The sequence below is a fragment of the Cucurbita pepo genome, chromosome LG08 (assembly GCF_002806865.2).
Source record: "Cucurbita pepo subsp. pepo cultivar mu-cu-16 chromosome LG08, ASM280686v2, whole genome shotgun sequence".
Lineage (NCBI taxonomy): Eukaryota > Viridiplantae > Streptophyta > Magnoliopsida > Cucurbitales > Cucurbitaceae > Cucurbita > Cucurbita pepo.
Window position 1 is genome coordinate 9451939 of NC_036645.1, and position 20162 is coordinate 9472100.

Here is a 20162-nt window from a genome sequence, read left to right on the forward strand (position 1 = left end):
GTAGCTATTAATGTAATAGAAACCCATCCATGCTTATCCATGTGGCTCCTTAAATGAGTGTCTTTAATTAAATTTTTATCACTGCATCAATAATAAATTTATTTAATCATCTTGTTAATCATAAATTTCATTAAATAATATTCTTAATAATAAATTTTATTAAAAATTGAAATTTAGAAGATAATTATTTTTTAAATAAAAAATCTAAACATATATTTTATAAATTAGTTTAAAATTTAATATTATCTTATAAAAAAACAAAATAAAAATTAATCTTTTTTAAAAGTAAAAAATGTAAATACAAATAGTTAAAAACTAATAAATTTAATTATAAAAATAAATTATATACTTACCTAAAATAATAATTAACTTGATTTATTATTCTCCAATATAGTCCTTCACAAAAATTTATTGTTGGATAGGACTGTGGCGGCGGCGGTGGAGGCGGTGTTGGCCGTGAATGGTTATACATGTGATGGCAACGCATATAATAATTCATGGATAAAAGTCCTGACAAACAAAAAAAATTTAATAAATATATAATTATGGAATGAGAATAATAATTATAATAAAATGAACTATTATCTAAGGATTTGTTCGAAACTTACCTGGTCGAGGAATGAAAGGGTGACTAAATTGAATTGGTGGTATAAAGGATCGAGGTGTAGCGGAAGCACCAATTCCATTAGACAATTCCATGACGATGATTTGTATATTGAAAGAATGAATATTTGTATAAGAAAAATAGTCTAAGTTGCAGTCAAGAATCTTGAAAGAATGAATACTTTACCGGAAAAATAGTGTGAGAAGTGTTAATATTTATAGGGAAAAATAAAATATTTTTTTATTAAATTTTAATTAAATGAATATAATATATTCAAAATATTTTAAAAAGTAAAAATAAATCTAAGATTTCAAATGATATCTCAAATAACTTAAAATAAATGTGATTATTTATTTTTTTAAATTTATCTTTCTAAATTTATTTAGATAAGAGTTATTTAATAGAAAATTATTCTATTATATCTTAAGGATAAATAATTTTAATAAATAAGGAATTAAATTATAATTATTAATTTTATGATTTATGTATAAAAAAATATTCTAAATTTAAAAATTATTTAAAAATTTTAATTTAAAAGATTTTGAATTTTTAAAAATATTTTTTTTAAGATTTTATCTATTTTTAAAAAAGTTTACCAATTTTAAAATATATATATATATATATATATATTTTGTTATATATAGATTTTCCAAATTAAAAATCTTAAATTTATTAAATATATTTTTAATTTCAGAATAATAAATAAAATAATTTAAAATAATAATAATAGTTATTATTTTAATATACATTTTAAAATTTTAAATATTAGTTTACCAATTATATATTTATTTATTTCAAATATTAAACATAAATGTCTATTAACAAATTTTTTAAGAGAACAAATTATCTTTAAAAAAAAAAAAGATTTATTTCCTTTTTATTTTTGTTTGTTACAAAAAAAAAAAAAAGAAAACTTCCACTCTCGTCTGATTCACAAATTTACACCCAACCATTTCTATCTGTTGCTGATGTCATTAAACATAGAATTTGCATCATTTTGTTCATACTCTTGAGTGTTAGAGCTATGATCTTCTGCCCGCTTCGATCGCTTCGATCCTTCAAGGCCTTCTAGCTTCCTGTTGTTCGGTAAGGGAGCAACTTTGCGTTGATTTTCAAAACCGAAACCTTTAGCAAGCTTTCTTAGCCTCTTCTTTGAGCGAGGGAAAGTATGGTGGATACCATCAGCTTATAGTCGATTGGCTTTGTTAGGTATGCATCCATTCCGACCTCCAAGCATTTGGCTTCATCAGATGACATTGCGTGGGCTGTCAATGCTACAATCGGAACGTGAAGCCTCGATCCCGCTTCTAGCTTTCTAATAGCCTTCGTTGCTTCATAGCCATCCATCCTTGGCATCTGTTTCAAAAAGGAAGGTTTTAGAAACTTCACATAGTCCATATATCTCAATTGTGGTTCATGGAGGCTTGGTACTTACTTGGCAGTCCATTAATATCAAGTCATATCTTGTGGGGCATTCCCTTCTTTGCTCTTCAGCACTTAGCATGGCAGTTATAGCTTCTACAGCCTGCAGTCCGTCTCCGACAGCAATGGCCATGGCTCCCATCTTTTCGAGCATTATCGTCGTTACTCTTTGGAGAACCGGTGTATCTTCTGCAAGCAAAATGCGTAGCCCTTCAAGAGATCTTTTACTCGGAACGTTCTTCGAATGTGATTCTCCTTGGCTTGTAGGATAGTTGCATCCCAAGTTCTGTCCACTGGATTCCGAACTTCGACATTGAGGCTTTGACGAATTCTGCCTCGTGTCACGTGGATCCCCAGTCCTCATATTACTCTCGTTCGAATGTACATGAGTTAGCTCAACTAAGCTATGGTTAACGGGCGAAAATGGCGACTGACATGGTTTTGCTATCGTTTCTTCTAGACTGTCTTTGACTTGAAATTTTGCACACTGAGAGTTACAATTGCTAAGTTCAGATATATCAGAATCATCGGAGCTGGCAGTTTCAAACTGAGTGGAATCAATTTCAAGACATTCATGATAATTCCCTTCCTTTGATGCAATTCTTGAAGCGCTTTTCTTCTGCAACTCAAGATTTCTGTCCTTCATAGCAGCTTCCAAAATATGAACCATTTTGGCTTTGTACAATGGCTTATTGTTCATTATAATGTGCCCTTTTCCCCGGAGCTCCATCTTAATGGCGTTGGACGTATCGTGGTTTAACATCCATGCGAATTTTGCTTTTCCAGAGTACTTATCAAGGAAGTAAAGTTGGTCCTTCCAAATATCCGTGCTCAAGTCGAGTATCCCGATATCGGCAACGATGATGAATATTTGGCTTTTCATATCTTTAATTCTCATTAGCTCTGCTCGTAATGGTTCACCTAGTGAATCCTGTGGACTAAATCCCTTTTTAGTTTCTGAACTTCTGGCTTGAAAGAGTTCCTGAAGGATTAGTGTTAGTTCATTCCACTCTGAAGCTTCTAATGTGAGCAGTCCGATTTTACGAAGCCACTGTGACGTGATTAATCGACTCATGCTGCCACGGAGTGCAAGCAGTACCTGCATTTGCACGCATAAACATAGTACTAACGAGCACGTGATTTTGTTTAAAGAAATAGATTTCTTCACTCACCACTGCATTATGTTGTGTGAAATCAAGCTGACAGTGATGATCCATCGAATCTACAGGCGTGCTAAGAACCAAATAAAGTCGCATCAACGTTCCCGGGCCGTTCTTCTTTACAACCTTGATTTCTCCCCCCATCTTGTTAACCTGTTATTAGCTTCATAGTTAGTAGTTGTCTTTGTAAAAGCTCTAAGCATGTGTGTTATGTAGTTGATGCTCACCAAGGTACGTACGATGCATAACCCAAGACCCGTTCCACCATGCCTAAAAGATGTAACGTTTTTAGAATCGCAAATCATATGATATATAACTTTCTGTTTTTGTGAACTGTAAGAACTTTTGTCAGTGTACTTGAAAGTTAAACATTATATTTAAGTGCATTAATTACTTACGTTCGGGTTGTCGAGGGATCTGCTTGCTCAAAGCTCTCGAAAACAGATTCCCATTTTCTTGGATCCATCCCTATAAGGTGCAGGGAAATAGTTTTTCTTAGCATCTAGAAATAAACAAGAAATCATTCTCTCTAGGCATAATTTGTTTTTTTTATGAGTATTTACCACATCCAGTGTCATCAAGTTCAAACCACAAGGTCATTTTGTTATCTTTCTCATTCTTTGTGTGGTCTCCCTGTTGTTTCATCTTTGTCCAATTAGGAAATCGTGATTTCTTCTGATCGGTACAGAAATTGCCTACGTCGTTGAGATTATTCGACGTCTCACACCACCCTCGAAGAATGATGTGACCAGCTGCAAGATGTATGAGACCGTCAATCCAAGCACACTCTTCGTAACACAACAAAACTTCAATGTGATAAGCGACCCCGAGGAACACTTACAGGTTGTGAATTTGATAGAATTGCTGATCAAGTTTGTGAAAATTTGAACAACTCGGCCCGAGTCTCCTCGCACTAATTTTGGCATATCATCTAAGAAAAGAGTATCGTTTATTAGCACTACACACATTGTAGTCGAGTCACTCAGTGACGAGAAAGCATACCAGAGAGATCCAATACAGTCTCCACATTATGGTTAATGCACTGCACAGAGAACACATCAACAAGCCCTTCAAGTTCTCGTCCCAGGTCAAACTCGGCATCTTCCAAAACTAGCTTTCCGGATTCAACCTGTATGGTTATTGGGATAATAATAATTAGGCCATTATATTTCACATTCTTAACTGCACACTATCAGAACAGATGTGTTGGGACTCTCCTAATATCAATAGCCTTTCGAGAGGCTATACCTTCCAAAGTCTCCGACTCGACAATACCCGAAACCGTTCCTCCCCTCTAGCCAAGACAACCCGAGCAAATTATCACTATGCCCTCACTAATATCCTACTGGTAGAAGTAAGAAAACAAGTTTGTGTTACCTTGCTTAGATCTAGAATGTTGTTGAGAAGTCGGAGTAGAGCGGTTGAGCATTTTCTAATTTGAGTAACGGTTGCGAATTGTTCGTTATTGAGACAGTCATCACACATTAGAATGTCCAGTAATCCAATTACTGCTGCCATCGGTGTCCTCAGTTCATGACTGCAGTACCATGTGGGGGGAAGCTATGGTCAGTAAAGTAAAGGCTGGAGATACTCGTTTCGTGTTAAATAAACTCACCTCATATTCGCTAGAAATTGACTCTTGTAATTACTAGATGCCTCTGCTCTTCTTCTTGCATCAAGATGGCTTATTAGTTCTGCCCTTAGTTTCATTTCCTTAGATACTCCTTTTGTCAGAATCAAAATGCATAGACATCCAATAACTAAGATGCATAAAGATGCAGAAATCAGTATAACCAATGTTTTGACAGCTCTCTCATCTACCTTTCCCATTATGTATTGTCTAGGAATGATGACAACCCCCACCTACAGAAACCAAAATGCAGTCGAGTATCTGATTAAGTTCGTAAGTACTCGATAAGAAGCGAGTCGATGGATAGATGGATAAAGATACTTACAATAGGAAGCCTCTTCAGATTAAGAAAAAACGAGTCAATGTAATATTGCTGATCACCAAGCTTGACATTCTCTTCATGAACCTCATGTCCAGGAGGAAAATTGTTTCCATAGGTTTTCTGTAACCGCTCTGCTCCTAATCGAATCACATCGTCCTGGGAATCAACAGCCATCGTGAGCTTTGGACCACTTGATGTATTTCTTAACAGGGGAGCATTGGCTGAAGTAGCAAGCAAGTAGCCCTCTTGAGAGGTTAGATAAATATGTCCACTATGGAACTCAACAAGCTCCTTCATTAGTTGACCTACACTATAAAGTGAGGTTGTAACGCCCACCACCGCAACTATGCTTTCATTCGAAGCATCGGAAACAGGCAGGGCTGCAGAAAGCAATGGTGTATCCATGTACTTGCTCACAGTAACATGCCATGAGGCAACACCATCTGCTAATTGTGAAATGCCAGCAATACTAATCAAGTCCTCTGGAGGGATTTGCTTCGCTTTCCCTATCTTCTGGCCACTAATGGGATCAAGAGGTTCCCTATACCATTTTGCAGACATATTGCCGTGTATGTGTGGCTCTGACCACCCTTCACCCGACGAAAGCCGATTGATATTATGCGATTCAGTGGCACTAATGGTATAGTTTGTAAGATCTGAGTAAATATAAAACGTATTGTTGCTTGTATGATCTCGATGGAATGCCTGGACAAAGCCATTCTTGTAATTGATGGTTATGGCATTAAGAGCTTTTCGACTCGCAAACATCGCCCACGTAACGTCCCTCATTGCTTCATACAGCTAAAGAAAAGAATTAACACTTGAAACATGGATTCTAGGCCAAAAATATGAAAGGTAAATCAGACAAAGGATAAGAAAATAACCTCAACTTGCTCTGCTTGATTAGTAGGCTTGCTGTACTTCCTCATTACATATTCTGAGAGCTTAACCTGAGCTGTGGTTATTTCAGCCGTGGAATTTAAGACACTCCACATCCGTAAGATCGGGCGCTGCAGCAGTTCATGGCGAAGACCATACGCCAAGCTATGTAGTGACTCTGCTGTGTAGCTCTTTGTGAAATGCCATGTGAGAACTGTCAACAGCCCAATCAAAATAGCAAGCATCACCTGTATTTTAATGTAATAAATCATCACTTCTACCAGTGCACTGCCAAGACTTATAATCAAGCTGAAAGCCACCTATATGTATTACTAGAACCCAAACAACATGAACAAAAAACTGCAGAGAATCACAGGTGGTGAGAGAAAAACTTGTGTGTAAGAACTGATCAGATCATAAGCGGGTTAAGCTTGAATCAGTTTCAGATCATTTTTGAAAAATAAGACTAACCATTATGGCAAGACGAGCAACAAAAACACTGTAGTAAGAAGAGAGGCAATGAGAGTTTGCATATTGAAACTCTTGCTGCTCAACATCTCTGTGAAAGATTCTTCTACTGTGAGGGGCTGTGTTTCTTCTCAGAGAACTTGCAAGGCCTGAAATTCTACAGAACACCTTCCTCAAGGGAGTAGACATTGGAGAGGTGAGAGCTGAAGAAGACGAAGAAGATTCAGAAATTTCAGAGAGGGTATCCTCTTCTGCCATTAATACTTGAAGCTACAAAATAATATACATTCTTTTGCAGAAAGGGCCTGGTTTTGGTGTCAAGAAGAGAATATGTGCAATTGGGTGGAGGTTTTTAAATATACTGCTCCTTGTGTCACCTCCCACTTTTTCAAGGCAATATCTGCTAGAAAACTCTTTTATTATTACTTTTTTTCTTCTGAAAGTGGCAGAGGAGGTGGTGGATTTTATCCAATTATTATATTTCAAATTCACACATCCATTATGAACAAAAAATCTTGGAAAAATTGCAAATAATGGCCACAAGGAGATATAGCAGAAGATTTCACTCCAGCAATCAACGAAGAAAAGGAATACGATCTGTTGAAAGGATTCTGTAGAGCTTAAAAAGGGCATTCCCTGTTTGAAACTCGATTAGCTATTGGGATTTGTTAGATTCTGGAATATCAACGAAATACGTGTCCGATTATCAATCTACTCTTTAAATCCACAAAAGTAAAGTAAAAGGAGAGTTCAATACTGTTTGATTCAGCTAACACAACTTTTGACTTCATAGCAAAAGATGGGGATGGCTTTGTCGTGCTTACGAATCGCCATTGGAGGGAAAAATTCGAGCAACCTGGAAAGAATCGTAATAAAGTAAAGAGAAAAAGAAGAACAAGTTACCTTTTACCTAAGATGACGATGATCGAGTTTTCTTCACCTCTGCCGCTTTTCCGTCGGCGAATGGTGAAGATTTGTATCTGCGGCGGCGATTCGTTGAATGAAAAAGTTCATCAAATACATTGAAGATATAGAACAATGAGGAGAAGAAATCTTCAAAGCTCTGGAAATGGATCACTAGAACTGCTACAAGGAATTTAGTCTGTTAGTGGGGAATTTGGTTTGATTTTGGGATATTTGATGCTTATCTCATGAACATCGTTCGTTTCCTTTTGCTCAATTATCAATTTTTCATGACATTCCCACATGCACGAGGGACCTATCTTACAAGCTATCAACTTTCATGAGGGGAGAAATTTTTTTCTTGTACTATCATAGCTTCAAATTTTATCTTTTTCGTACTCCTCTTGTTCAAAGTTGACTCGGGTATAGGAGATATTTCTCGACTTGACGGTTAGCCTTTACGAGTTTCAATTATACCATATGTCAATGATGATATCACGTCTTTGAATTTTTAGTGATTTTTATGGCTAGAACTTTCATTGGGTAAGCTCGAAAAGACTATTCTCAAATCGAACGTCAAACAGAATGTTATGATAAAAAAAAGAAGATTGTGAAGAAAACGAGAGGATTGATATAGGTTAGATTATGAACCTCTGAAAGAATCAGTCGAAGATTGATTGTTTGGTTCTCACCCACGAGAGGACCGTTGTAGTACACTACAAAAAAAAACCTAAAAAAGAGTTTTGAGGAGTGAAGTAGAGATTTTTCATCTCGGGTGTCATTTCTTTTCTATACTCTTATTGACATATACCCTTTAATTCAACATATACCCTTTAATTCATGATATTTTCAAACTATCAATTATTCAATGATAATTAAATTCAATCCTAATAACTTAGGAACGTTTAAAGCTGATGTTACTAATCAACATGAGGATAGCTCAACAATCAGACATTATTAACGTTTTTGTAAGTTAAATTTTTTAATCTAACGACTAGATATTGATTGTTTTTTTGTTAGACCTAATCGAAGATTTTTTTTTTCTATTTATTTATCGTTTCACGTCTCGAAAGGGTATAATACCATATTATATTTCCACTTACTTTTTCATTTAAATTAAAATATTCAAAAATTGTACCAACTTAGAATCTAAACCCTAATGATAAAATTGAGTTCACATACTCATATAACTTTTTAGGGAAAGGATAACCTAAAAAATTGATTAATTAATTAGTTTAATCACAACTTTTTGAACTAATGCATTCTTAGTACTACATAGAGGTGGGATTAGCTATAAAAATATAGTAATGAACTCATGCTATGTGGGGTTGCATTAATTAGGTTACTTAGCTTGATAAAGTTGAACCGTTTGGATCTGGACCTCTGCTTCATATTTACAATGTATGCAGTGTACATCTTTTCCAAACCGTGCTATATTCAGTTGACGAACATGTAAGATATTAAATTTCAGGTAGGTGGCCACCATATATTGAATTCTTTCCCTCTTGTTTCTTGAAGACTCTTTCGATCACGAGACCAACCCACGATATATGTCCACGTGAGTACATCTTTGCTATAGTTGAGTTCCTTCCAAGTACTAACAGGATAAAAAAAAAATGACGTTTTGGATCATAGGAGAAAGGGATGTTCATAAAGTCTTTGATATCTATTTTCAAGCACGATTTACATCATCATGTTTCAAGTGCCACAAATTATTGTTTAAAAAGTTACTTTTTGGATAAGTTTACAAACCGATCATTCAAACCTTTAAGTTATATTATGTTGATTTGGATCCAAACATGTTTGTGAGAAAAAGAAACGAAGAGATATGATTCGAAATACACTTTAGTGGATCTGATTTGGAAGAGATTTCACAAATCCTAAAGGAACATAACTTAATTTCTAACCCAAATTCTTCAGATTTCAACACAAAAAAAGAAATCAAATCTTAGCTCTTTCTTTAGTGGGTAAGAATTAGTGCCTTTTCATTCAATGTTTCCCTCTTATGAGATAGCATTTGATTCCATATGGGCAAAAGGATATTATGAGATGCAATATAATACTACTAAAGTGACACAGAAATCACCTTTTCGAGCCTTATAAGATTGTGCCTAATATGTCACCGCTACTAAATCATGTCATCGTAGTGACATCTATCCTTAATTTAGGTTTTAACAAGTCTCTAAACTTCCACTCTTATGTCTAATAGGTCACTATCATTAACTCGTGTTATATATTTCAGGACGAACCTTCATGCAATTCAACTAATTTTATAGGTTTCTAAATTTTCACTCTTATGTTCTGATGGGTCGCTATAAACTCATGGCATATATCTGTGAGTGGGTTTGAACCAAATTGCGTGCAGCTCACACCGCAACTATTCTCACGAGCGGTTGGATATTAAATTCTAGGTAGGTATATGAACTCGGGCCCTTTAATTTGCAATAGAATTTGGCTATATAATTGGCTGGTTTAGCTGCTTTACCAACCTTAACCCACTATCTAACAATGTCCTGCCAGAATCCCAGATCAAGTTGTTGGAACAAGAAGACAAGAGCTCAAATTATTAACTTCAGGAAACAATAATAAAGATATTAAAGCTCAAAATCCTACCTGCTGATGGAGGAAGATCCTGTGGGATGTTCATCTTCAAGAGAATAATTTGGAAAGCTTTTGTCCTACCTACACACACTGTGCTGCCCATCACGAAGTTGGCCTAATAATCAATGGGACCGTTAGTGGAATCAAATATCTTAAAAAGTCAGTGAATTCAGATCATGCTAGCCACCAATCTCAAACATGATTCAATGACATCAATCATTCAAGGTGTGCAAAAATGTCTTAGAACAATTTCTAAGAAAATTCGAACTTCTAAACTCTTGATCCATGGTATATGTTTCTTTGACAATTTCTAGACAGGAATAGTTTTTCAAGGTTTATCGAGCTGAACAAAATGACCCGAACACTTACAGATATAAAAGAGAAAACAACGGGGTTGAATTTGCTGCAGACACCTGATTGGAAACTGGCAGCTTGTGACCATGATTTGCAGACTGACTTGTATTATAACAACCTAAATCCACCGCTAGCAGACAGGACAAACAATATCTGCTAGCGGTGAGTTTGGGTCGTTACATGTATCAAGTGAGGGACAAAGTTTATCGATTTTTTGGGTTCTTGATGGAGGAAAGGGAACCATTGTCGGAAGGAAACAGAAACCAAACATATCATTCTTTTCATGATCCATGTAATTGTGTACAGACAGGAAATTTACAGTAACAATGATTTGGATAAAGAATCCAAGGAGAAGCTCATACCTGATATTAACCAATATAAAATAATTTCCAACACTTTACTTGGAGTTCTTAGCCTTCGCCTCAGCAGCTGCGGCTTTAACAGCTGATTTTGTTAAAGTGGTTGGGTCGAGAGCACTTTTTGGATTCAGGACTTTTCGTATCTTCAAAGCAGCCCATGCTGTCCCAACAGCGTGTCCAGCAGCATCAAGGCTTTCAGTGGTTGCATTCGCAGCTTGCTCCCCGTACCTGCAACAACAATATAAGGAATTCATTATAAAAGCGTCATAAAGCATGTGAGATTGCTTTCGAACTGCATCTTCTGGCATGAGAATTGAAGTGCATCTTCTAACATAAACGTTTATGTTATCGAGGTTTTCCCCTACAAACTGGTCGTGAATCACACATAGTTCCCTTTGACCGAGATGTGAATCTTTCAACGTTGGAAAGAAGCAGGAAGATATCCAGAAATCTAGAAAGCAAGCATAGTAAAATAGCCTCCCCTACTTAAACCAGTTGCTAAGCTAGAAGTGTACGAAATTCAAAGTTCTGTTCGATCCTGTCATAGACCTGGAAGGATATATGTCTTAACTAGTTGAGCTGTGCTTTAGTTGACTTATAATTCTACCTAGACCATAGTCTGGTAGGTACGAGAGATTCGGGAAACTCGGCGTTTCTCTTGAGCTGTATTCTTGATATTCTTTTTGAAATTTAGTGGATTCTTACTATCCAGTGCAGTAGGTGATGGTTTACCTTTTGGTCACAAGTTCAGTTGTCACAGTGGAAGATGTAGCCATGACATTCTTTCCAGCAACTTCAACAGCATCAAAAACTTTGCCTGATTAACAGAAGATGATATCAGTAATCGACCAAGCTAAGATTAAAGAAGATGAAATCAGTAAAGGATGAAGAAAACTGAAGTTAACAAAGTCTCTCTCTCAAACACACAATTCTTTTGTAACATAGATACAGCTATATCTAATTTCTTTCTAGACTTTTGTTGATTGGTTTCTATTAGGAATCACGACCTCCATGATGGAATGATATTATCCACTTTGAGCATAAGCTCTCGCGGTTTTGCTTTGGGCTTTCCCGAAATGCCTCATACCAATAGAGATGTATTCCTTACTTATAAACGATCATACCCTTAATTAGCCAATGTCAGACTCTCTCCCAACAATCCTCTCTACAGATCCACATGTTCGTTTTCTTCTTTCTTCTTTCTTCTTCTTCGCTAGAAGATTTCATACAGATATTTTCAAGTTTGATTAAAGAATCATCAGCTTCTTCACTTTTTTGGAAAGAAAAAAAAAAAAAAAGGGAAGAGCTGATGACATACCAAACCCATCAAGAGAAGCTAGCACCATTTCCCCAGGGAGCATTCCAAAAAACTTCTTGCCAACTTTAGAATTAGCCACTGAACTTGTAAAGTATCCAGAAACTTTAATCACTCCAGAGAGTACTCCATTTGCTACTTTCTCCGACATACTTGTAACCCTCTTGACCCTAAATAAATGAAGGGTCAGACCAAGAAAGTATTTGGCAAGTGTTTCCATGCAGTTTGTAGAAGAGTTGCAGCTCAAAAAACAAACTAAGCTACTGCCATAAATGCAATATGAAACCCATTTCAGAAAAATGCTCAAATATCTACTTTGGATGTAGCTTTCATGTCCAGAGGTGGCTGCTGCTGCAACAAAAGTATGCACCTAAAGCGTTTCTTAAATCATGGGGTACAATAAATTGTAATAAGATAATGAATAGAGCTTTGTAAGAGATTGTTTAAAGAAATGAAGGGTTTGAGAGGGTATTTCTTCATCAACTATAAAATATAAGCATTAATAGTGGAAACTCAAACAAGTAAAATTCTAAAATTTAGAAACTATATTAAAACAAAAAAAACAAAAAAAATGAGCTTAGAAAGGTCCAACTTCTTTTTCTAATATTCATGAAGGTTTGGGCCAAGTTGAAACGGTTAGGAATCACGACTCTCCACAATAGTATGATATTGTCCACTTTAAGCTCTCATGACTTTGTTTTGGGCTTCTCCAAAAGGCCTCGTACCTATGATCATTCCCTAAAATTAGTCAACGTGGGAATCCCTCCCAACAATCCTCAACAGCAACTACATAGCCGCCGGACCTTACTATGTTGACAAAGTAACTAGTATGATATTAAATCTTGAGTAGGTGACTACAATGACTCGAACCAATTTCCTCATAGATGCAGATAGAGTGATGCATATGTCAATTACCATTGCTTAGCGACCTTGCAAAACTCTACATGATATGATACTAGAGAACTTGAATCAAATGCTAACAACATGATAGTGAGAGCAGAAAAACAGAGGAATTAGAGGGAAAAAGAACCTTTTAATCCTCCGGAGGGTTTCAGGGCTGATCTCTGTGTTAGAACAGGGACTCATCCTCTTCTGCATAGCCTCATTCCCCTGTTTCAACCTTTCTACAGTCACATCACCACACCACAAAATCCCTTTAACCAATTGCCCTGATCCCGCTGCAATCAACTTTGCAGCCATTCCATTATAATCCTCCACATTAGGAGCCAATGTAGTCCAATACGCTGCACATTTGCCTTCCATTTCTTCTTTCTTCTTCCCCGTCTTCAAATCCTCCAGCGACATCTCTTTGGCCAGAGATTCATCCAGAACCTCCACTTTTTTTGCGCTCTCCGATACCTTCTGCAACGTAAAACTACTGTAATTCTGCAAAATCCCATCCAGCTCCTTCAATAATCCCTCTTGACCTTTTGAAATGATCGTCAATCCATAGCTCAAATAATCATCCAACCCATTTTTCTCATCTTCATCATCACTGGAATCGGAATCCGGTCCGCGTTCTTTCGGAGCCCGAAATGAGAAGAAGTAATGCGAATCGTCAAGCTTCACCGCTGCTAAATCCTTCGCCAATGGCCATTGAATGTCGTCAGCGACACGGGCAAACACCGCAACGGCACTCTCGCCTTGGCGAATGAGGACAATCGTCAAATCGCCGCAAGCGAGCTCAACACTATACTGTTTATCAATGAGGTTGAGAATGGCGCCTGGGATTCTGATGATAGTCTCTTCCACCGCAAGGGGAGGAGCCGAAGGAGAATGGCGGTAATTCACATCGACGGGAAACAGATTCTCCACCAAATCCTTCATATCAAGAGTTGGGTAAAGGTTCCCAGTCGAAGATGAATTGGGATTCGCAAAGGAAGGAGAAGGGCATTCGGGATTTGAATGAATCACTTGAGGGTAAAGGGAAGAATTGTTGGTATTGACACTGTTATGATATGGGTTCTGCGAATCCATTGCTACGGAAGAGGAAAACAGAACAAGAAGGGATGTGAAGGAATTGCAATGCGATCACAGATTCACATCAATGAATTTCAGAGATGTCAGACACAGCTCCGTCGCCATGGTTGAAAAATTCTGAGAGGGACATACAACAACTTCTGGTAGCCGGAAATTTAGCCGGAAGCCAGAATCTTCTCCGGCTATATCCAATTTTTCTTCCATTATATAGTGGGAATTGCGCGCTCTTTATTCTCTCCATCATTCTTTTTCGTTCACAAATAATTAATTGTTTGGTTCAAAACAGTTTTAAAATCTCGAATAAATTTTAAATAAGATCTCACATTTTTTTACTTTCTTTCAGAAAAAAAAAAAAAAAAAAAAAAAAAAAAAAAAAAAAAANAAAAAAAAGAAAAAGAAAAATTGACTATATGATATCAATTAAAATATCAAAATTTTATTAGTATTCTTAAATTAAAAAAAATTAAAAAATACCTTTATAGTTAATATATGAACGAAAACACTAACAGAAATCGTTTAATTTTGTCTTTTTTTTTCTCTTGATTATTGAATACCATTTTCTTTAAAACTTTCTCTTAACTTTCACTTCAAGGGACATGGTGAGCATAAGATCGAGTGAGCTCTTTTAAGACCAGTCTTATTTATTATATTTGCACATGAAAAAAGACGAGAACTCATTTTTACTCAAAGTTCTAATATATTTATATAAAGAAAAAAAAGATAGCATAAAATAGAGAAATGAAAAAAAAAAATTGTTAAAGGTATAGTCCAGTTCTTTTAGCCTTGATAAGATTAAAACAAAAAACAAATAATATTATCAACGTGAGAGTGAGAATTGAACAAGTGCATAATCATACTAATAAAATTGACAAATTTATAATCATACATTAACAAATCAAAAGTAAAGGTTAGGGACCTGATCAACAATTCTGAACAAGTTTTTTGATCAAAATGAAGTTTCATCAAGTGATGCATTCTTGTTTTCAGCCCAACCAAAAGCTAAAAAAAGTGATGAACGAACACAATGCAACACTTGTATGAGGAGAAATACCTAGCACAATATTCAGCTTCGGAAGATGGATGGATGGATGGATGGATCATTTTTCCTCGTCTTCCTTGGGGGGGTTTTCTTCATTCTTCTTGTCCTTAAACAAGATTTCAAAACAATTTACAATTTTAATCTTCAGTGTATTTGTGTTTCAAGGCATAAAAGCACAAATGGATCAACCCCTGGTGTTAAAGTAATTGCAACATCTCATGGTTTTTTAAGTTAATCACAAACTAACCTCTGGCTTTGACTGACTTTGCATGGAAGCTAGTAAATCTTTGACCGAGGGATCATTTGGATCAACCCCTGGAAGCTGCAAAACATCTCCATTTGTGTCAATTAAACATGACCGAACCATATCGTTCAAGGCACTTTTTTTCTTTTCTTTCCTAGGATCAGGTTGGAATGACTTTTGAGATCAACACATGGAAGTAAAAGATTCAAACCTCAAGTCGGTTGGTTGAGAATATATGTTTTAACCAGTTGAACTATACTCATGTTAATACCGGATCTGAATCATTTGATAGTAATTCTATAAGCTCAAAGAAGTATTTGCGACTTGAAGAATTCATACCGATGCAAGAATGGAGGATACGAATGACTGGTCTGCCAGTAATTTACTCATATCAGGTTGGCTTGTTGAGTCTTTAGCATCCTCCTGCACAGACAACTTGAGGGCTGCAACCACCCAAGCGGTAAACGAAGATGGAAAAGATAGTTAGAACATACATTCAATACAAAGAATGGGTAAACTTGAAGTAAATAACCATACCCAGAGCTAACTCTGGATCATCTATTGCTGCATCTGACATTTCAGTATCCTGCATCTCATGACTCGAGACAGGATCTTCCATCGACATTGCAAGGGCTTGTTGTAACAGAGCATTCTCATCTTCCTGTATCAAATCCAGATTGAATATCAAAACTTCGCATGTACTTTTATTTTCCATAAAGTTGCCAAGGCAATAAAAATGTCGCCATGAACAAAGTAGAAGCTATGTATGAACATTCTCTCCCCTCCAAAAAAGTGTGAGAAGAGAAAGCATAATAAGCAATGAAGCGAGTGTCACTGATATATTTGAAATAATGGACATTCTATTAGTCTATTGCAGCATTTGAACTTATGTAATTTAAGATAAACCAACCATTGGATCACTTGTCTTTTGAGCATCAGAACATTCAGCACTAGCACGTTCGTTCATAGTTGTATCCTGTGCGCCAGATGGTTGTTCCCCTCCTTTTTCCTGCTTTGAAGTCTCCTCAGCAGATCTCTTAGCAGCTACCTCCTGTCTGGCCCTTTCCTCTTCCATTGAGACTCGAAGTGCAAGTGCTAGTTCAGGGTCTAGGTTGGGATCCACACCAAAATCAAAACCGGCCCCACCAGCTGAAGCTGCTGCAAATTCACTTCCTCCCTCCCCATCGCTGGTGAAGATTGGTGTACTGACATGGAAGGGTAGATTGTGAAAACATATGGAGGGTACTATTTTACCATGTCCAACAATGGAAACAATAAGAAGCAACTGACCTAATAAGTACATCGGAAAGAGCATTTGGACCAGAGGGAACGTGAACAATGTGACTGGAATCATTACTATTTACAGCTGAAAGAAGGGCTTCCAGCTTCTCTGGCTTACAATCATCTTCTTCACCAAAATCAATGATATCAAGTGCCACGTTGTTCTTCTTTAATTTCTTTCCAATCATCTCCAACAACTTTTTTTCATGTTTGGCAGGACTAAGAACACATAGGATAGGTACTTAAGAACAATCAATAACTGGAATGGCCCAATAAACATGCATAAAAGAGATACAAGAGCCTACCTTCCAGCAAAAACAATAATTCTTTGTTGCTGCTTCTTATTCTGACGATGCTTGAGAGCCAACTGAGCCACCTGAATCCCAGCAGCCAAGTTTGTCTCCCCACCTATCTCTAAACCTAGTATGGGAAAAAATAAAAATGTTAGAAGTTTTATGGAGTAAGCGTAGTGAGAAATCTAGCAAAAAAGACTACAGCTCTTCACTGTAGATTAATTTACAACCCGCTACACATGGCGTGTAACGTATCAAAAGTGTAAAGCCCAATAGTGTCAAATTCAAGAATTTAGGGGGATATATACTTTTTTCGTAGGGAAAATTATTTAAAGAGAGGCGTATATATCATTAGTCATCTAAAATCTCATTATTCAGAAATATCGACAGAAATGAACAGTCTATCAAAAATAAAATGATCGATTTCTATAGGGATCAATGAAAAGGTTACATGTATTGCATCTAATGAGTTACAGAGTGTACAAAATGCACTTTAAGATGTCCAAAACATCATTAGTCATGAGACAGAGAAAGTCACAATCCAGAAAAGCGACAGAACTAAGGAGCTTGTTTCAAATTTTACAACTTTTTTCAAATACAGAAACGATCACATATAAATATCTTGTGCCTAAGTTTTCATGTAATCTCCCATGGCATTTTAAGAAGCCGCAAACTCAAAAAAGGGAACTAACTTCAAAGAAAAGGCAAGTAAAAGAACTAACCGTGCATGCACCCTAGAATCTTGCCAAGATCACTTGTAGGAGTTACCAAAACCCGAACCCCTTTTCCAGCCATTGTAAGAACTCCCACTGTATTCTCTGGGTTAGACTGTAAGCAAAAAAGCCAACGAGAAAAGAATTTCCTCAAAACTAAAGAACCATAGCTTAAACAAAAACAGCGAGACTAACAGATAATTCGAAGAAACTAACTACGATAGTTTCTATTTTGATAATGACGGCAATGTGATTTCGTTTTTTCATAATAAAAGCCAATTCACAGCTACCAATACAATAAATCTAACTAGTTCACAACCCCAAACAGCAACGGAGGCAAAAGAGACAGAAGAACTAATTTCCCTCCAAACAGAACATAAAATGTAAACTCAAGACTCCACATTCCTTGATTTCCAAGAATCCATACAATGAAAATATAGTCAAACAAGAGAAATCAATCAATCACCTGAGTCTTCGCTCCGCAAATGAGACTAATGGCATCCGATTGAGCTTGAAATCGCGAAGGAGCATAATCGCCGTTCCTCATCCATTCCGAATTGTCCATACAGATCATCGTCGCCTACCCAAAAGAAACGAAAAAAAAGATAGTTTCATATCCATACAAACTCAAGGTCATTAACTAAGTAGCGAAGAATGAAATTCCAAAGAAACGGGGAAAACTGGATGAAATTTGCAATCTGGAACAAGAGATCAGTAATCAGTAACTACCTCGAGCACCATATTGAGAGATTGAAATCGCCGAGAAATCGAAGGAGTAGGAGAGAATCGCAGAGAAGGCAGAAGACTGAGGTTTCTTGCAGAATAAGCCGGAACGTCTGGAACTGAAGAAGCACTTCACCAGTGAAAACTCAATTTCCCTCCGTTTAAAGATGTGCATTTTCTTAAAATAATAATAAATAATAAATAAATAAATAAATTGTTTATAATATAATAAATAAAATAACTATATTATAAATAATTAAATTACAAATTTAGTTATATGCGTGCGTGTACGTGCGCGTGTGTGAATTCGAGGTTATTATTCATTTTTAAATAATATTTTTATATTTATACATGTCAATTATTATAGACATATGCTCGATAACGATCCTTGGCGCTATATGTCACAATTGCACTTTTACGAGACAGGTGGCACTACGCAAAGAGTTTTAGCTTGAACGTCGACGAGCAATCCACCACACCCACCGGAGGAATTTCTTTGGTCGATTCACCACCATTTAGTGAGATTTGTGGCTCGAATCTTTCAGCTTCTTACTCAAAGAGACGAGGGGAAGAGATATAGACTTGAAATGAAGAATTTTCCACTCGGGCATCAGTGAGATCATTTGAAACAATATCCTTGAAGAAATGAAGGGTCGAAAACACTAAGAGGAAAGAGATCAATTTCGAGTTACACATGAACACTCGAACATTTGGGAAAGAAGTCGATAAGAAACAAATCGAAATCGACTCATCAGAGCTGAGGAACGTTGTCGGAGACATTGTTGGTTTATGATATGAATTAATTTTAGATAAACCACTGAGCTTCCCTTCATTCGTTGCTAAGCCATGGTCCCAAATCTTCGAGTCAGCCCATCTGGTTTGCACACATACCTAAGTGATTCTCGCTCGTTAATACATTGAGTCGTTGAACTCATATGTTTGTACGCAATATTCCTTCTCTATTTAATTAAAAAGGCCTCCTTTTGGCGTACATCTATAGTTCCCATTGAGATAAGAATCTTGAATTCACTACCTGTTTCTCTCTCTCACTGCGAGAGACACAAAAGCAGCAGTACAAAAGATGGGAAAACAAAGATGGCAGAACATAACTATCATACACGTTCACATGTTGTCTCAAAAACATGTCGTGGAGGCCAAATTCACAGTACCTCCTTTTCCTTTTCCTTTTTCTCACTCTCATTCAACCTTGTTTCACCATTTTTAAGCGCTTTTTGTTTCTCGAATGGTTACCGAACATATTTCTATATATATATAGATACTAAACTGGAATATCTCAGTTGGAGATGAGAACGAAACCTTCTTTATAAGGGTGTGAAAACCCCTCTCTTATAGACATGCCGTGACGTTGACGGCGATACATGGGCCAAAGCGAGCGAACAATATTTGTTAGCGATGGACTTGGGCTGTTACTAATAGTATCAAAGTCAGTCAATGGACATGGGAGACACTAGTTGGAGTAGGGCTATACCCTTTTCATAGTAGACCGTTTTAAAACTGTGAGGCAGACAACTATACGTAACGAACCATAGCGGACAATATTTGCTAGTGGTGAGTGTGGGCTGTTACTAATGATATCAGAGTCAGTCACTAGACGGTGTGAGGTACTGGTCGGAATAGAGCTAAACCCTCTCCATAGTAGACACGTTTTAAAACCATGAGGCTAACGACGATACGTAACAGACAAAAACAGACAATATCTACTAACAGTGGGCTTGAGCTGTTGCTAATGATATCAGAGCCAGTCACTGGATGGTGTGAGGCACTGGTCGGAAGAGAGTTAAACCCTCTCCATAGTAGACACATTTTAAAACCATGAGACTGACGACGATACGTAACAGGCCAAAACAGATA

General features: G+C 36.6%; 3 protein-coding genes across 13 annotated transcripts; all 3 read right to left on the reverse strand.

Annotated features, from left to right (window-relative positions):
- Positions 1-1489: 1489 nt before the first annotated feature.
- LOC111799759 (histidine kinase 1-like) lies at positions 1490-7683 on the reverse strand. 5 transcript variants are annotated; one of them, XM_023683227.1, is made up of 14 exons: positions 7396-7683; positions 6489-6688; positions 6023-6265; positions 5142-5939; positions 4802-5049; positions 4564-4723; positions 4189-4315; positions 4028-4117; positions 3750-3938; positions 3585-3654; positions 3414-3456; positions 3199-3339; positions 2040-3125; positions 1490-1960 (listed from the first exon to the last, which is right to left on the reverse strand). In XM_023683227.1, the coding sequence occupies exons 2-14, from the start codon at positions 6672-6674 to the stop codon at positions 1745-1747; spliced, it is 3597 nt and encodes a 1198-aa protein (XP_023538995.1). In that variant the 5' UTR covers positions 6675-6688; positions 7396-7683; the 3' UTR covers positions 1490-1744. The 5 variants fall into 5 exon arrangements, with proteins under 5 accessions (XP_023538995.1, XP_023538992.1, XP_023538994.1 ...); XM_023683226.1 differs by having other exon boundaries at positions 1491-1960; positions 7389-7683; XM_023683224.1 differs by lacking the exon at positions 7396-7683 and having other exon boundaries at positions 6489-7132.
- A 1033-nt stretch (positions 7684-8716) lies between these two features.
- LOC111799765 (protein EARLY-RESPONSIVE TO DEHYDRATION 7, chloroplastic-like) lies at positions 8717-14242 on the reverse strand. Of its 7 annotated transcripts, none has more exons than XR_002815885.1 (5): positions 13048-14242; positions 12021-12187; positions 11435-11519; positions 10002-10930; positions 8717-8985 (listed from the first exon to the last, which is right to left on the reverse strand). XR_002815885.1 is itself a non-coding variant. In XM_023683236.1 (5 exons), the coding sequence occupies exons 1-4, from the start codon at positions 13992-13994 to the stop codon at positions 10741-10743; spliced, it is 1389 nt and encodes a 462-aa protein (XP_023539004.1). In that variant the 5' UTR covers positions 13995-14242; the 3' UTR covers positions 8997-10564; positions 10706-10740. The 7 variants fall into 7 exon arrangements, 3 of the variants coding, with proteins under 3 accessions (XP_023539004.1, XP_023539003.1, XP_023539006.1); XM_023683236.1 differs by lacking the exon at positions 8717-8985 and having other exon boundaries at positions 8997-10564; positions 10706-10930; XR_002815887.1 differs by lacking the exon at positions 8717-8985 and having other exon boundaries at positions 8998-10104; positions 10359-10930.
- A 590-nt stretch (positions 14243-14832) lies between these two features.
- Positions 14833-18451, reverse strand: LOC111800463 (26S proteasome non-ATPase regulatory subunit 4 homolog). Its single transcript, XM_023684169.1, has 10 exons — positions 18297-18451; positions 18034-18147; positions 17577-17682; positions 16867-16981; positions 16571-16780; positions 16191-16485; positions 15818-15941; positions 15620-15723; positions 15284-15358; positions 14833-15142 (listed from the first exon to the last, which is right to left on the reverse strand). The coding sequence occupies exons 1-10, from the start codon at positions 18306-18308 to the stop codon at positions 15095-15097; spliced, it is 1203 nt and encodes a 400-aa protein (XP_023539937.1). The 5' UTR covers positions 18309-18451; the 3' UTR covers positions 14833-15094.
- Positions 18452-20162: the final 1711 nt, after the last annotated feature.

Excerpts from the sequence above, each read along its gene's own strand:
- LOC111799759 (XM_023683224.1), bottom strand. The coding sequence starts at position 6,743 with ATGGCAGAAGAGGATACCCTCTCTGAAATTTCTGAATCTTCTTCGTCT. Across the intron at positions 3,457-3,584 it reads GATCCCTCGACAACCCGAAC|GCATGGTGGAACGGGTCTTG; the intron begins GTAAGTAATTAA and ends TACATCTTTTAG. Across the intron at positions 3,340-3,413 it reads TATGCATCGTACGTACCTTG|GTTAACAAGATGGGGGGAGA; the intron begins GTGAGCATCAAC and ends AGCTAATAACAG.
- LOC111799765 (XM_023683236.1), bottom strand. The coding sequence starts at position 13,994 with ATGGATTCGCAGAACCCATATCATAACAGTGTCAATACCAACAATTCT. Across the intron at positions 11,520-12,020 it reads AGCTTCTCTTGATGGGTTTG|GCAAAGTTTTTGATGCTGTT; the intron begins GTATGTCATCAG and ends TCTGTTAATCAG. Across the intron at positions 10,931-11,434 it reads ACTGAACTTGTGACCAAAAG|GTACGGGGAGCAAGCTGCGA; the intron begins GTAAACCATCAC and ends TTGTTGTTGCAG.
- LOC111800463 (XM_023684169.1), bottom strand. Across the intron at positions 16,781-16,866 it reads ATTATTGTTTTTGCTGGAAG|TCCTGCCAAACATGAAAAAA; the intron begins GTAGGCTCTTGT and ends ATGTGTTCTTAG. Across the intron at positions 15,143-15,283 it reads AAAGTCAGTCAAAGCCAGAG|GACAAGAAGAATGAAGAAAA; the intron begins GTTAGTTTGTGA and ends ATCTTGTTTAAG.